The sequence below is a fragment of the Macrotis lagotis genome, chromosome X (genome assembly GCF_037893015.1).
Source record: "Macrotis lagotis isolate mMagLag1 chromosome X, bilby.v1.9.chrom.fasta, whole genome shotgun sequence".
In the NCBI taxonomy this organism is placed as follows: domain Eukaryota; kingdom Metazoa; phylum Chordata; class Mammalia; order Peramelemorphia; family Peramelidae; genus Macrotis; species Macrotis lagotis.
This window is the reverse complement of record NC_133666.1, coordinates 191,282,513-191,299,391: the sequence shown is the minus strand read 5'-3', so window position 1 is coordinate 191,299,391 and position 16,879 is coordinate 191,282,513. Positions and strand designations below refer to the sequence as shown.

The 16,879-nt window shown below is 36.0% G+C and overlaps 1 protein-coding gene and 1 long non-coding RNA gene across 9 annotated transcripts in view; one reads left to right on the top strand and one right to left on the bottom strand.

Annotated features, from left to right (window-relative positions):
* LOC141496939 (uncharacterized) overlaps positions 1-5,449 on the bottom strand; it is a 55,654-nt gene extending 50,205 nt beyond the window's left edge. The window contains exons 1-2 of one of the 2 annotated variants that reach the window (XR_012471202.1): positions 5,183-5,449; positions 4,001-4,167 (exon numbers count right to left, since the gene is read on the bottom strand). This is a non-coding gene — a long non-coding RNA (uncharacterized LOC141496939). The remainder of the gene's footprint in view (positions 1-4,000; positions 4,168-5,182) is intronic. The other variant, XR_012471203.1, reaches the window with a different exon arrangement.
* SLC24A2 (solute carrier family 24 member 2) overlaps positions 1-16,315 on the top strand; it is a 305,116-nt gene extending 288,801 nt beyond the window's left edge. For 5 of the 7 annotated variants that reach the window (XM_074199514.1, XM_074199517.1, XM_074199512.1 and 2 more), the window contains one exon: positions 5,728-11,494. In XM_074199514.1, coding sequence (XP_074055615.1) covers positions 5,728-5,977 — 250 coding nt within the window. In that variant the 3' untranslated portion in view covers positions 5,978-11,494. Of the gene's footprint in view, positions 1-5,727 lie in introns of all 7 variants that reach the window. The other 2 variants (XM_074199519.1, XM_074199518.1) reach the window with 2 other exon arrangements.
* Positions 16,316-16,879: the final 564 nt, after the last annotated feature.

The window sequence follows — 16,879 nt, the reverse complement described above, 5'->3', positions numbered from 1 at the left end:
ATTACTTATCAAAATTGCTATCAGCAACTACTTAAACTCAGATTCAATAGTTTCTTGGGCTCATCCCTCAAAATTTTCCTAAATTGCACTTTACCTTTCTAGAAACATTGCCCAGAACAGAAAACTAAGTACAGGAGGCATCTCTTGGGCCATTTTATTCAATATCACTTAATGTTTTGAGGTTTTTAACTCAATTTTTCGCCAAAAAATCAACAACTCTCATCCTGGTGTAATTGGTGGGGGAGCAACATTGAATTTGTAGTCAGAGGACCTGGGGTTGAACCCTACTTCTGTTAATTGTGTGACCTTGTGCAAATCACTTAAACCATTCTGGGCCTCATTTTCCTCTTTTGTAAAATGGGGGCTTAGAAAAGATGAGCTCTGTGGTTCCTTCCAAGTCTAATATTCTATGTCCTATATTCTAAGCTTACTTCTGATGCCAGATCCTGTGATTCTATATTCCATTCACCATTTATTTCCTTTTGCCTCCTTTGGCCCTTAATGCATCTTAATGTTAGTTATCTTTTCAAGTTAATAAGCCATGTTCATCCCATGTGTTCCTCCTTGAAAACCATAAAATTTCTAAAGCTTCTTTTTACCCCCTCACAGCACCAAGCATAGCAACTTGGCCATAATATGAATTTGTTCAATATAAATGAATAAATGAATGAATGACCTTAGCCCAACCCCCACCCTTTTTTCCCTACAACCATCCCAAACTTCCACCAGTATATCTAGATAGCATAAAACTTATGTCAGCATATCTAAATTCCATGTTCCAAGTATAAACATTAGCATTAATAATAACAATGATAACTACCACATATATGTGTATATATATATATATATATATATTTATATCCATTTGTCAGATATCTTGCAAATTCAAACAAAAGGATCTAAAATGAAAAAGACTGGAAGAGGGGAAAACTGTCTATATACCACTAGTTAAAAAGTCATTTCAAAGAAAGAAGAATAAAACTAGCAGGTGAGATAGCCAGGATCCACAGAAGATTTTTTTAATTAAAGTATTTAGCAATAAAACCCATGATCTCAAATATCCATTCATAAATACTACAAAATTAGGTAACATATGACAGAAAATTCCTAAGGCAAGGAGACAAATTTGATCTCATGGATACTACTGAACTTTGTTAAGACGAAATCCAGTACTGGACTGTGGTTCTAGGTGTATATACCTTATTCAAAAATAAAAAGGTAGATAAGCCAATAAACATAAAGGTCATATAGCATTGTGTATTAAGAAGCTATATTTATGTGAAGTAATCCAGGAACTATAGCAAGAAAAATAATGGACAATATTTGGTAAGAAATCAAAGAGAGGAAGAAATAGAAATGAACTTGTATTTGTTGTGTACTATATCTATCCCTGGACAGAAAAAGAAATTTGGGAAACAAGTCCCAAACCTAGTACAGGGACATGAGATAGTAGTTATGGAGGACTTCATTTATCTAGACATATACACTCTCTCTCTGCAAAAGGCAAAACAATTGTTATTTTTTTTTCATTTGCTTTAGTGATAATTTTGTCCTTCAAAAGACAGAGGAACTCACAAGAGGAAATTCTATTCCATATCTAAATTCTATATCTAAGAAACATTTGGTTTCTGAAATAGAAAAGATATGATCTCTGCCTGTGGCAGAAGTGACTTACTCCTTGCTAATGTTTGTGAAAAAGGAGAGAAAACCTAGGCATTCGTCCTAAGGGAAAAGGAAATTTCAAAGTATTCAGAGGAAAGATAGGTAGAGAACCAAAATGTCAGGTCAGGAGGGAGAAAAGATGCTCAAAAATGAAAGACAACTTCAATGAGGAAGGAGAAATGACATTTGTCTGAAGAGATTGATGCAAGGAAACAGGAATTCATAACTAACTTAGATTTTAAAAAAAGAAATATACAGAAAGGTGTAATCAAGACCATGTAATAACGGATGAATATAATAGCAGGGCACTGTTGTATTTAAGGGGTATCTAAGTAGCATGTAGAACACCATACCTGGAGTCAGGAAAATCTGAGTTCAAATCTGGCCTCAGACACTAATTGTGTGACCCTGGTCAAGTCACTTAACTCTGCCCCAGTTTCCTCATCTGTAAAACCAACTAGAAAAGAAAATGAGAAAGCATTTTAATATCTTTCCCAAGAAAATCCCAACTAGGGTCAGAAAATTCAGACAAGACTGAAACAAATAACATTGTTATGTAAAAATGTTGTCAGGAACGTGAAACTCAGAATGAGCTGAGGCTGATAAAAATATCAAAAAGGATTTAGCTATCTTGGAAGAAAATGGAGCCCCAGTAAGGAACAAGATCTTTCCTTATGGTAGATGTAACAATGATAATTTTCAACAAAGAGGAAATGTTACCGCTTAATTACTGTTTTCTTTTATCTTCTATGTAAAGGAAAATAATCTCTAAACTAGAAATGACAGAACCAAAATGACTGACAGATAGTTGGTATTCAATATAAATAAGGAGATTAGTTTAAAAGAGTACCAACTGATTCTAATGAATTCAAGTTTCCTGGCCCAGATGGAAAGAACTGGATCCTGAGAGAAATGGGGAATATGATTGCTCAGCCACCATCAGTGATGTGCCAATGGTTGAGGGATCATAGGATTGGAAAAGGACTAATGTAACCAGTTTTCAAAAAATAGGAAAGTATAGTCTGTATACTATATAGGTCAAGTAGTTTTGATTACTAGGAAAATTCTAGGAGGAATCATTAAAGAGATGGTTGAGCAAATATCTAGACAAGAGAACCAGTGATTACAAAGGGCCAGCATGACTTCAAGAAGATCAGATCTTTCTCAATTCATGTAATTTCATTTTCTGGTAGATGACTAGGAAATACATGGATATAATTTACCTAGACTTTAGCAAAGTTTTTGATAAAGTATCTCATTCTCTTCTTGCCAAGAAGGTGGAGAAAAATGGATTAGATGATAACAGTTCAGATGGATTATGATCTGGTTGATGGCCAGACTCAGAGAAGTCATTAATTTGATGTCAATGGTAGGTACATAGTAGAGTACTCCAGGGACCTTAGCTTGACCCTACATTTATTCAATATGTTTTATCAATGACTTGAATAAAGCACAAATGACAAGCTCATCTAACTGCAGGTGACTCAAAATCAAGAAGGATAGGGAACACAGAGAATGACAAGTCAGGATCCAAAAGGATCTGGATAGACTAGAAAAGTGATGAGACAAACACAAATAGATGTGAAGGCTACACTGACTTATAAAATCACAAATTAACATTATCTATGTTGTATTGCATCTATATTTATTTTGTTAAATATTTCTTACTTACATTTAATATGGTTTAGGCCTAGGGTTTGGGGGACCCCTTCATGGCTGCAGGATATGAGTTTGACATTTCTAGACTGGCTACTGCACTAAACTGAAATTACTAAGTTGAACTTAAATAAGAATATAGGTAAAGTCTTGCACTTGGGTTAAAAAAGAAGTTATATTCCCAGGTATAAAGCAATGAATAGGTAGAAACTATGCTGGAAAAGATCTGAAGGTTTTAGTGAAAAAAATTCAATATGATTCATCAGTATTATGACACAGTCAGAAAAGCTAATGTGATTTCAAGCTACATGAAGAGGGGCATAGCTTTCAGCAATAGGGAGGTACTAGAGCAGTCTCATAATACACTATCCTCATCAGACCTCATCTGGAATATTCTGTTCATTTCTGGCCACAACACTTAAGATGAATGCTGATAAGCTAGAGTGTCCAGAGGAAGGCATCCAAGATGAAGTGTGAAGATTAAAGAATACTTACAAAGAACCTAATCACTGTCTTCAAAAATTTGAAAAACTGACATTGGAGAGGGGATTAAATTTGTTCTTTTTGAATCTATGATACCTAACCAGGAGCAACAAGTAGGAGTTGTAAAGAGGCCAATTTGGGGTTAAGGTCAGCAAAAATGTCCTAACATTTCAGACTATCCAAAAATGGAAAGGCTCACCTGGATCACCATTCATCAGGTATGTTGTAGTGGGGACTCTTTTCATAGATGCGTTGGACTCATGGACCAAATGGACTAAATGAACTACTCGGTCTTTGAAGTGCTTTCCAAATCCAGATTGTGTGATGCCTTGAAACTCCTGCCAGAGACCAACCTAGAGATACAAACTGGTTGACAGATGTCAAACTGAATAACATTCTATCCACATACATTTGTTTAAGTCTGTCATATCCCAAAGAAGTACTAAAGTTGTCTTGGGTTTGGGCAATGATGGGAAAAGAAAGGAATCTTCTAGAATCTAGAGGATACTCAGGAAATGAAGGTCCACCTTGATTCAAATGGTCAAATTGGAAAGTTGCCTAAGTTTCATGACTGTCATATAAGTTCAAATAATTCATTTAGTATATGTAATACCCCATTCCTCAAGCTGTTCTGGTCTAATAGAATGTCCCTGAGGCAAACCAGGCCAGCCTTTGTTCTTTACCACCACCATATACTTCTTCAGTAGAATTTACCTCACTGTTAAACTTCTATTAGCTTCCATCAGCAGAAAAAATTTTACATAATTTTACAGTGGTTATCAGCTGATGTTGCTCAGTCATTTCAGTCATGTCCAACCTTTTGTGACTCCATTTGGGGTTTTCTTAGAAAAAATATTGAAATGGTTTGTCATTTTCTTCTCCAGGGGATTTATTTTGCCAGAAAATCAGAGGTTATGTGACTTCTTCAAGGTCACACAGTTGGAAATGTCTGAGTCTGGATTTGAACTCAAGTCTTCAGATGATGATAATATGATGGATGATTACCTTTATATCCCCCTTCAAAGTCTGAAGCAGTTTGATTTATGTGTAGTAGGTGTTTAATCAATATTGGAATGGAAAAATGAATGAATGAAATAACTCTGAAGATACAACATTAACTACTACCAATAATAACTCATTCATATAATGTATTAAAGTCTACAAGGTCTTTCTTCACAACACTGTGAAGTAGGTAGTACAAGTAATGGTATCTCTCTTTTTAATAGACAAGGATATTTAAGGTAAGTGATTTGTCCATGATTAAAAGCTAATTAACACTAGGTCAAGATTTAAAACCAGGTCTGATGAGTTCAAGTCCAAAACTCTTTTTACTATACCATAATGCCTCTCCAATATTTTTTTCTTTTTACCCATCACTCACTTCCCATCTCCTTCCATTTTGATGGTGAGTAGTTGACTGGGTTAGACTGCAGTGCTACCTCAGCCTCCTGCTATGTTGAGAAATTTTACTTCTCACTGGCTTCAATCCCTGGCTCAAATAACTTCTCTGAGGACAGGACAGTCCCAGTGTTTTCTCAACCAAGTTTCTATCTTTCCCATATCCTACTCCAGTCACAAACCAGAAGTAAGTATTCATAAAGGATTGTTCATTATGACATCATCTCTTTGCATTTCTGTAATCGCATCAAAAAATTTATATATCACTTTCTGTTTGACAGAATAAATGTATTGCTTATCTATAGAAATTTTTTCCTTTGGAGCACTGCCCCCAAAATATTGTCCTCCAATCAAAAAAGAACAAAACCATTTCCTTCTCTGACTTGAGAGTAAACTAAAAATAACATCCCCTTCCGATGACAGCTTATGAGATTCTTCATTTCTTTTAAGTGTCTTTTAAAACATATTTGATCACTACTTGTCTCTCCCCTTCCCTCTCTTCTTGTCTCCACTTCTGTTTCCTCACAGACTTCCACTTCCCTGGCTCTTATATACTACTATTCACAAATTCAAACCAGTGACGGTCAGCAGCAATGGTCTCTTCTGTGCCATCGTTCTCCTCTTCATCATGCTACTCTTCGTCATCATCTCCATTGCTCTCTGCAAGTGGAGAATGAACAAAATCTTGGGATTTACCATGTTTGGCCTGTACTTTGGATTCCTTGTAGTCAGTGTCCTCCTGGAGGACAGAATTATCATGTGCCCTATCTCCATATAGATGGAAAAGCCATTTCTTAAATAAATAATTGAGACAGCAATGGATGGTCCCCAATCCCTATCCTCTCTCAGCCCGGGTCCTCTAAACCCCCTGAAGAAGAAGCAGCTAGTACATAGTCCAATATTTTTGTAAAGCGTTTCTCCTTGGCTTAAGGAGGGATGGATTCCAAGTTCACTTCTTGTGCTGCTGCCTCTATTACTGACTGTCACAGCCACACAGAAGCGACAAGGGCAGTCATTTTGTGGCTTTTCTCTACTCACCACTGACAGGTTGTACTCCTCGCTGGTCGGAGGTACTTAATGCTATAACAACATGAGCTATAATGTCAGCTATATGTATACATATTTACATATATATACATATGCAAACCACATATTTCTATGTATTGCACCTCTCTTTCCATACATATATTAATATATGCTTATACACACATGAAGACAGAAGAAATATATATATATATATACGTATAAATATGTATCATTTCAGGGATAGCTCTAGAATCTGTTTAGTACCTATTTGAGGAGGGGTACCAACTTTCAGTCTGACCTTATAGAAAGTGTCATCTACTAGAGTTGGCAATGGAGGGGTTGCCTTGAGCAACATCCTACACTGGAACCAACATCCAAGTTAGGCTTGTACAAATTCTTGAAATGGAAAAGATTATAGAAACTGTTAGAATTGCTTAGTGAAGAGGATAAGTGTTGTATTTCATAAAGATTGCTTCACCCTGTTGGTGCTCCCAAATGCTCCTACAAACCGGACTGAGAAGCCAGAATAGCCAGTCGGCATGTGCAGTGACAGCATGAAACCCACAAGGTTCCTTGAGCCACTTGGCTGTAAAACCTAAACCAACATTTTGGAGAGGGGGAAAAAAAGGAAGGTCCTTCTCCTATCACTCCAGCATGCAAGTAGACCATATGACTGCTAAATCAATTAGCTTTATTCATAAAACAGCAAGATTATACAAACTGTACCCCTGTCATTCTAATGCTCTTGCCATCATTATCATCATGAAAAGGAAAAAAAAAGATGTTTGAATTGTGATTGTTATCTCTATCACTTTTCCAGTAACATCAGATTCCTACCTAGTTTGCAAAAGTTTAGCTTTACAGAATGGATTAATATCCTGAGAGATCTCTTTAGGTACCTAATTCTTTTAAAAATACCTTTTCAGTGTGATGATAGATGACCTGAGTGCTGAGAAGAGTTATTAGCCCTAATCATAGAGATGTAGTATCAGGAGACAAAATAATTAGGTTAGGGCTATGCTATGCAGAGATGCTTAGCTTTCTATAGTGAGGCTTCTTTCTGACCTCTGAGTTTTCTGTGCTGGGCCAAATGTAGGGCTTGTTTCAGATCAGTATTTGGTTAAAGGTCATGCATGTCACTGTTTCTGCATTTTCCACCATCAGAGCAGCTTTCAGGGATGCTGCTGGCATGTACCCTGCTTTTAGAGGAGATATATTGCTAAGGGCTACACAACAATTTTTCCATGCTGTTTTCAGAGCTGATTGCAATGAGGCTCCTGTCACTTGCATTTTCTCAATGTCACACAGGCAATCCATCTTATTTCATTCAGTACTCTCCATCTCTAACTTATTCCTTGTGTGATTCTGCATCTCTATATAGGAGCAGAGAAGAGGCTGACCCTCTCCTCACCCTACTCCACCCCAAAAAGATAATTGGCAAACGAAAAGAGCAAATGTTTCATTTCTTCCTAATTGTAATTGCAACAAAAGAAATAAAACATCTGAATTCAGGGTGCCCCAATATTCTTTATTCAATCCAGTGAGCCTCTATGTTGATATATGTCATGCTATATACCATATCACACAATGGGGGAATTGCATATCCATTGGTCTTCATTATGTTGTGTCACCAGTATCATCTGTTATTTTAATCCAGGCAGGTATGGAAATGCATGTACATGATCACAGAGAGAGACAATATACAAGGCCTACTGGTAAGAAAGAGGAGAGGCAGGCCACCAATCCTAAAATCAATCAGTGCTCCATAGCAACTGCTGAATATCCAATCCCCCTCATTCATGGACAGCTCCCAACAAAGCTATTATACACACACATATTCACATACAATCACACACACATGCACAATCACACTCCTAAATGGGGATCTGTCCTAAAAAGATAAGGAATAAAAATAAAAACTACAGACAAATAGACAGGGTCCCCGCCCAATTTAACTAGCTTTCAAATGTCATTTCCTATTCTATCATCCAACTACCCTCATCTTCTTTGTATGGATGCCTTTACAATAAGTCTAATAGTAGAACATAACATATGGCTTAAAAAGACTGGGACTTCAACTCCACCAGGGAGTTTCAGGCTAAGAGGGATACATCCACTACAGACCCAGGGTCACAATCCCTATAAATACTTCCATGTAATGAGAATTAGCAAGTTGAAATAGAGATCCAGTATCAGAGTCAATAAAATCTAGATTCAGTTCCTTTCTGGAATATGTGCTAGTTCTGTCACCATAGGAAAATTACATAATCTCTCAATAGCCCTTGATAATTCTCTATGATTTTAAATTGCAGAAGAATTGCTAACCTACATTGGTCAAGAGCTGGGAATTCTCATACCAATGAGGCAGCCAGGTGGCCTAGTGAAAACAGAACTGAGAAAGACCTAAGTTTGAATCCACTCTTAGTGTGACTCTTAGCTTTCCTCCATCTCATTTTCCTCATCTGTATAGTTGAGAAATTGAAGCTTGAACCTATAAGGTCCCTGCTAGTTCTAAATCTATGATTCTACAAAATCACAAGTCTGTGTTAAAAAAGGTGTGCCTGTGCATGTGTGCATATGTGTGTGTGTATGTGTGTGTGTGTTCCCAGAATAAATCAATTATAGCCAAATGGGGAGAGCAGGGACACACAAAGGAAAAGATGGTTACCCAAACACATAACTTAGTCAGTGGAACTCCCCATGTGGAAATACCCTCCAATAATTCAGATCAACAACTTGTTTGTAATTTATAGAGTCTTGGAGACTTCCCTGTGTTCCAGAAAGATCTTGAATTCATAACATCTTGACACCTTACTGACTTGTCCACTATGCTGCACTGCATTCTGCATATCCATATAGTTTGGGGTTTGTATATAAATGTGCACTCTTTCTCTATGCTCTACAACTTTACAAAAACATTCTCTCCTTGTTCTTTCACCCCATTCTGTTGGACTTCATTGGTAGGATTTGATTACCACTGTCCACAAATTACAAGATGTATTAAATACAAGAGTGGGTTGTTGGTTTGATTTTACCCTCCCATTTTACCCAATTCCTCACAATTTCTATTTTATTGAATCTATTGGGAAAATCAGGTGATTGGTTAATTCTTTCATGAAAGGCAACTTTCTTCCAAAAGCTACAGGAGAGGGGAAGCTAGGTGGTGCAGTGGATAGAGCACTGGCCCTGGAGTCAGGAGGACCTGAGTTCAAATCCAGCCTCAGACATTTAAGAATTGCCTAGCTGTGTGGCGTTGGATAAGTCACTCAACCCCATTGCCTTACAAAAAGAAAAGTTACAGGAGAAATAGCAATAGCTGGAATTTATCTAGCACTTTAATATTTGCAAAGTACTTTATAAATATCTTACTTATAAAGTACTTTGCAAACTCTCAACAACCCTGGAAGGTAAATTCTATTGTCACCATTTTACAGATGAGGAATCTGACTTGCCCATAGTCACAGAGTTAATGAGCATCTGAGACTGGATTCCAACCCAAGTCTTCTTGACTCCAGGTCCAGTGCCTGTTGCCCCTCAGAAATTCCACACTTTAGATCTTCTTTGCTTACCATTTACTAATTCATCCAGACACCTTCCCTCATTCAAGATTATAGATTTAGAAGTAGAAGGGATCTCAGAAAGCAATTAGTTTAATCCCTTCATTTTTCACATAAGGAAACTGAGGTCCAGAGACATGAAATGACTCACCAAAGTCACAACAGAAAGAAATCATAGGTACAGGTGGTACTTGAACCACCAGTCTCTGACTCTACAGCCAAGACTTCCATTGTATTACAAGTCACATTGAAACCTAACCCAGGAAACCTCCTACCTCTTATTCCTCTGTTTTGTTCCCTTCTCCTATATATTCTTCATGTTTAAACCCATCTCTATTCAAGAATTTCCTAGATTGATGTCCCAGAGCCTTGACTTTGCTCTCTGGTTCAGGCAGAGAATCCTCATGTGCTTGATTGCTCCATCCTCTAAGTGCTAAAAACAGCTGGATGAGGAAAGGAAACTCGTTAAAATTGAAATGGAGTCTGAAATAAGAAATGTATTAAGGTGACAGCTAGATGCTTAGAGAAAAAACTGAGAATGATTCTGTTCCCCTTGATCTACCTATATCAGTACATACATCTCTCTGCCTGTGAATCTTTGTATGTTCAGTGTTGACCCTACAGCCTGCACAGATACTGTAAAATACAATTAATATACAAAATACTCTCTACACATTCACATTTTTATTTCACTGTCACTGATGGCAATTGTAATTGTACAGAACAGGGTCAGCAATCATTAAAAATTTCAGAGTGCAGTAGGCATGCCTATATTTTTATAGACAAGCATGTATATTTATACCATCTCCATCAGGTCCTGTGTTCACTGTGGAATTTAACAACCACATTATATATTATAAGGAGAATAGCTATACAATGACTAGCCTCGATTCCATAAATAATGCAGTTTTAGCTACTCCTTTTTTCAGGTTGAATTTGTTCAATAGCCACTCCATTTGGAGTTGGGGGAAGGGGAGAATATATTGCTACTTTAGAGACAAAAAGTTTTCCATCAAAGCAATTAAGTAGGGTACGATTTTCATAGAGAACAATACTGAGCCAGCAGGTGCATGTCTTGATATCTGGGCTACTCTTTATCAAAGCTGCTGTTCATTAAAATAGAAAGTGAATGGATCAATTGGTTAGAAAATCTGAACAGATTTAGGAAATGCAAATAAATTACCCTTACTGATTGTAAGTATACATCAATGGATAGAAATTTAATTTCTGTGTTCTAAGTCTATTCCTGGTCTGTGAGTAGCTAAAGAGATTGAAGACCCAGCTCTTCTCATGACTAAGCCAAAGAGAGATTTGACATATGCAGGAGATCCTGTTTTTCAGAAATCACAAAGGAAATGATGAATGTGTTGAAAAAACTATATTCACTGAACATTGCAGGCAGTTGGTATTTCATTTAGTCCGCATGCTGGTGTGCATGAATTTCTCCTGCTAATAATGCCCAGGAGGGCCAACCATGCATGAAACAGGAGAAATCACCTGCTCAAGGTTTGGCATATCATTTTTGCTATGTATGTACTCTTTTGATATAACCTGTTGTTTTCATAGACTCAACTCAAAGGTCAAATAGTAGTAACCTCAGAGGTCATCTTAATCTATCACTATAATTTCAGGGCAAGACCACTCCAAAATCAAGCCAAGCCAAGTCAAGCCAGACATATCCTTTTTTCAAGATTCCCATTAAGAAAATTCTACAGTTTCTCTCAAATTCTGGGGCCAGAAAAATTGCCCTTAAACCCAAGTTAAATCCTTCATACCGCAGTCCAAGTCTGTCCATATTTTGTACTGAGAAGTGATAAAGAAAAATGAGATCGTTTTCTATAGTTGTCCTAGGTAAATTTTTTAAAGATCGAAATTAAATCATTCTTCAACCTCTCTTCCTCCATGCTTAATCATCCCAGTTTCTTTAGACTTTGATTCCTGAGTCTAGACCTAGGATAAAAAATTATGTATCCTATATAAGATTTGAAAATTATATACTACCACCCTCCCTACTATGTGAGCTTTCTCTATTGAGCATTCAGCTTAATTTATCACAAAATAAATGCCTATAAGCAATAGCAAGTAGAACAGAGGGGAGGGAGATTGAAAAATAGGTTTCTGTTCAAACTTCTAAAAATGATCCTTATTGCACATTAACTGTCTACTTCATATAATTAGTTCTGTCTCTGTCTGGATCTTTTTTTCAATCCATTGATCATTTTATGATTTTTCTCTAGACTTTTCAGTATTAGCCAACTGTTTCAGAAAAATTACACTTAATTCCTATTATTATATTATAACACTCAGCATAGAGGAGCCTAGAACTGAATAGATGTCTGTGAAATTGAAGTGATTGGATTGGATTGCTGTGGAACCTCTCTAAATCAAAATTCAAAATAAAGTGTGGCATGATGGACTTTATTTGATACAGTTCAGTTATGAAATTAGCAATACAACATCATCATGTGTCAAATTTAGGAGGTACTTGGTAAACATTTGTTGATTTTCTTTTGCTGATTCCTTGGCATTAACTCTGAGAGTAGCATGGTTGCAAAGCCCAAGAGTAGGAGAAAATAAATGGAATTTCCATTCATTAATTAATATTTGGTGAGTTCCTACTGAGCCGTTTGATATATAAAAAGCATAAATACAAAATTTTGTAAATCGAGGAAGGAAGACTGAAACTATTCTTGGACTACACAAGATGTTTCAGGGGCAGTTCAGCTTTGCCATTTCAACAAGAAACAAGAAAACAAGGAAGACTACTTACATTCAATCGTCAATTTTTCCAATATAATTCATTTTTTCATAAGTTCAACTCAAAGGTCAGAAATAGTAAACTCAGAGGTCAAGTAATCCATCACTATAATTTCAGGGCCTTAATCTCACAGTTTGCATGATAGCAATTTTGGTATAGGTTTGGGTTGAATCACAAGCTGGTTGATGAGAATGGAGAACAAAGAATAGAAAATGACTCTTGGGTTAACAAAGGATCAGTAAGTGGTTTTTGCATTCTGCCATATTATTATTATGATTTTTAATTAAAATTTTGTGACAGAGTTTTACACTGACATTCAAAAAAAAATATCCTTAATTGTAAACCAGGATACTTTCCTTTTAATGATCTAATTAAAAGAGAATTGTGGGGAGGAAGTTCAACTCTCCCAACACTCTAATTTTATAGATATTAAAATACACACATATATATATATATATTGCTGTATGGGTTTGGGGTAGTCAATCCCATTCTATATAATTTGGATAAATCCTAAATTCTTTCCTTATTAGATGAAATCAGAGGAATATAAATGCCTTTGAGGTTTTTTAATCATTTGTAATATTGAACTTTATATTACTCCATGAGACATAGCTGTCTTAATTGAAGCCATAAAATAACAATAATTCAAATATTCAGGTGTTTTGAATGTAGGTATTCAACTAAATAATCCATTAGTCACTTGTTTTATAGTAATCATTGTAAACTAGGATGTCTTTTTTCTGGAGTTTTTTGTCAATACTTTTAACTGTTGTATAATGGCAATCCTACTTTCCTACCAGTAGAATTAAAGCATGTCCCACTTTCAGAGAATTCTATGTGAAAATCAATTTGCAAAACAGAAAAATCAGAGATGATTCTTCACCAAAGCATTTTTAATTTTTACAAAAGAAACTATTGCCCAATTCCTTTAAATGGCATACTCTCAGTGCATTTGAAAATTTTCAATTAAAAAAGGAGACAACTCACAACATTTCAAGCAAAGTATAAGACTGTGAATAGTGAAATGAATAAATTAGCAAACATACATATTAAAATGTCAAAAGATCTATAACTATATTAGTAGGAGTTTTCTTTCTATTGCTGTAAATCATATCCCCTCCTTGCCTTAGAGATGTTCTTTCTAAGCTACTATGGCCAAAACTATGATAGTTATTTTTACCTGGTAACCAGTGCTTTGGTGATGAACCTCTCCAGTCTTTACTAAACTTATTCTCCAACTACAGACACAGGGTCCATCACCCAGGCCATACTTAAAGCCTTTCCAGTTTGGTAAAGAAACTGTCAAGTCTCGTGTTCTATTGGCATGTTCTTCAAGAATCCAGGGTTCACCTCCATGTCAGCACAGGGATGGGACTTTTGCCAAGGAAATTTAAAGTAATAAACAAATACGTCCATGTATTAATGTAGTTTAAGCCTAAAAAGTTCCTTTATTTAAAATGGCAAATAGCAATTTGTGATTTATTACCATCTCTTGGTATCTAATGTTAATTAGTCCTGGTCTAGATGGAATAGTGGGCAAAATGTAAGCTCTGGAAGCAGGAAGGCCTGGGTTTGAACCCTGCCTCAGACATTTATAAATTGTATAACTATAGGCAAAGTACTTAAATTCAACCTCAGTTCCCTCAACTATGAAATGTGTATATTTTTGCAAATCTCTAAAAATAGGTGGTGGCTAGGTGGTGGCTAGGTGGTGGCTAGGTGGTGTAGTGGATAAAGCACCGGCCTTGGAGTCAGGAGTACCTGGGTTCAAATCCGGTCTCAGACACTTAATAATTACCTAGCTATGTGGCCTTGGGCAAGCCACTTAACCCCACTTGCCTTGCAAAAAAACCCTAAAAAAACAAAAACAAAACAAATCTCTAAAAATGCACCATAAATATTAGTTATTATTTATGACCCAGTTAATGGTACCTGATTAAATGCAGATTTCTAAGACAATATACTACTGACTTCCCCCTTAACACTATAGTATCTGGCCCAGTATACAATAAATACACTGTATTGAACATAATCAATTGCATGTGATAACAATATTAAAGTTTGGACCATCCTCCCATTCAATCCCCTCCTCCACAGGCAGACACATACCTACATTTTCCCAACAATGAAAAAAAGCATTTTGTGCTAATTAAAATATTCATTTCACAGAATTTTAATTTGAAGGGATTTCATCTGTGATCTATTCTAATCCAATGAATACTCAAAAATAACATACCCAATAAATGATCGACCAAACTCTACTTTAAAACCTCCAAAGAGAGGAAATTCACCACCTCTCTTAGGCAGCCCATTCTACTTTTAAACAGTGTGAATTGTTAGGAAGTTTTCTCTGACATTGAGTCTAAATTTGCATCTTTTCAATTTCCACCCATTATTCCTGATTCTGTCCTCTGAGGCCAAGAAACCTACCTCATTACATATTTTTATATGATTCTTTAATAAAAATCCTTGTATAAATTGGCCTCATTTTCCAGAGTTGTCCACAACTCGGGGTGGAAATCTCTCCATTTCTGGGTTAAAACCAGAGGTAAATTTGACTTAACAGTTACTTCCTGTTTAAATGTTTACATTGGAAGAGTTGGGTTCATTAAAAAAAAAAAGTGAGAAGAGGTAGATAAGGAATATTTTAACCAACCATTTCCTTCTATTGAGAATCATATATGAAGCAGGAAAATCCTTCAACTACTATCTGTCTGCCAGTTAGACCCTGTATACAAGCCCAATATGCATGCAAAAAATTAAGTTTGATTATTATTTTCTCTACTAGATATAAAATCTTCAGGATTAAACTACCTTAGTTCTTTAAGTAGCCACCACTATCAAATAGTGACCAGAAACAGAGGAAGCAAAATGTATCTTCCTGCTTCGCAGATTTTCATAAATGCAAGGTAGAAGAATGCTGGCTGGTTCTTAATGTAGACAAGTATACATTATTAAATACTTTTTAATTTTAAAGATCTTTTAAAAAAGAAAGTATGCATTCAAACAATGACCTAAATCTGGAAAGGAAGTGCAAGCTGGATTGGTTATTTTATGAATAGGGGGAAACTCTTTGTATGAAAACACCCTCCACTGATGCAAATCGTCAACTTGACCATAACTCATGGTCTTGGAGATTTGTCTAAAGACCTAGAGATTGACTTACTTGACCATGGTCAAACTTGAACTTGGGTCTTCCTAACTCCATACCTGGCTCTCTAGTCATTACAACATACTTCTCAGATTTATTGGCCTAATACAAATAAACTATCCTGTTGATTGACTAGCTTAGGCTGCATTAGGAATGACAAGTTGCCATTTTTATAAAGGTCCTTTTTACAAGTAGAAGTCTTCATATGTTTTATTTTTTTTGCTTTTTTTTAAGATTTGAATCTCTGTATCCCGGGAAGTTCTTGTCATCAGTCAAGATAAATTAATTTGATTTTGTCCCTAATTTATGTTCCTTGCCTACATGTTAGCATTGATCATTATTCATGAAAGATAATCTATGTCAAAACCACTGTATTCTTTTATTCTCTACAAATATGAATCTGTACATAGGATGAAAGCTATACCCATTTGTACATAGGCCACTTGAGATTCTGTGTTTCTGTCCTATGTTTCACTTCAATACAGGGAATTTCAGTGTTCCTGTTATATTTTTCACACTAATGTGTCACCCACCTGTGTGTTACTACTCCTGATGATTATTGCTCATATACAGGTCACTTTATGCAACTAAGTCTTCTAAATGTGAAATGATAATAATAATAATAATAACAATAATAAAAAATTAAAATACTGAAGTGATTTGTTTGGTTTCTTCTTCAGCATGGTCTATATGTGATGTTCAGTAGCTAAGTGTCTCCACTGTCTGGGTGGTAAAGAGTGAAGTGAGCAGCCTAGATGCTCAAGGTCTTTAGATCCATCAGTCCTCAGACATTCACTATTCTCTGGTCAAATATCAGCAGTTACCAATCAAAGAGTCATATACGCCAGAGACTTGGATTTGGGGCAGCTTCAACAACAAACCTTTTTTGTGTTACTCAGTCTCACTTCCATTGATAGGATGCTTCATGACAAAGAGAAAGAAGAACCTGTGACTATTGACCTGGACTAATAGAATGATGTATCTGGTACACATGAAACAATTTAGATTCCTGTTTTGCAACTTAAAACATCCTCCCCTTACATTTCTCCATTCTATAAAATTACAAAAAAACTCCTTTATTTTTAAAATTCTAGAACTAAGATAGCCCCACAAAATGTCAATAGCAAGTTGGACATTAGTTGGGATGTATGATTAGAAAAGAATGTGGTTTAGTCATTTGACAGGAGC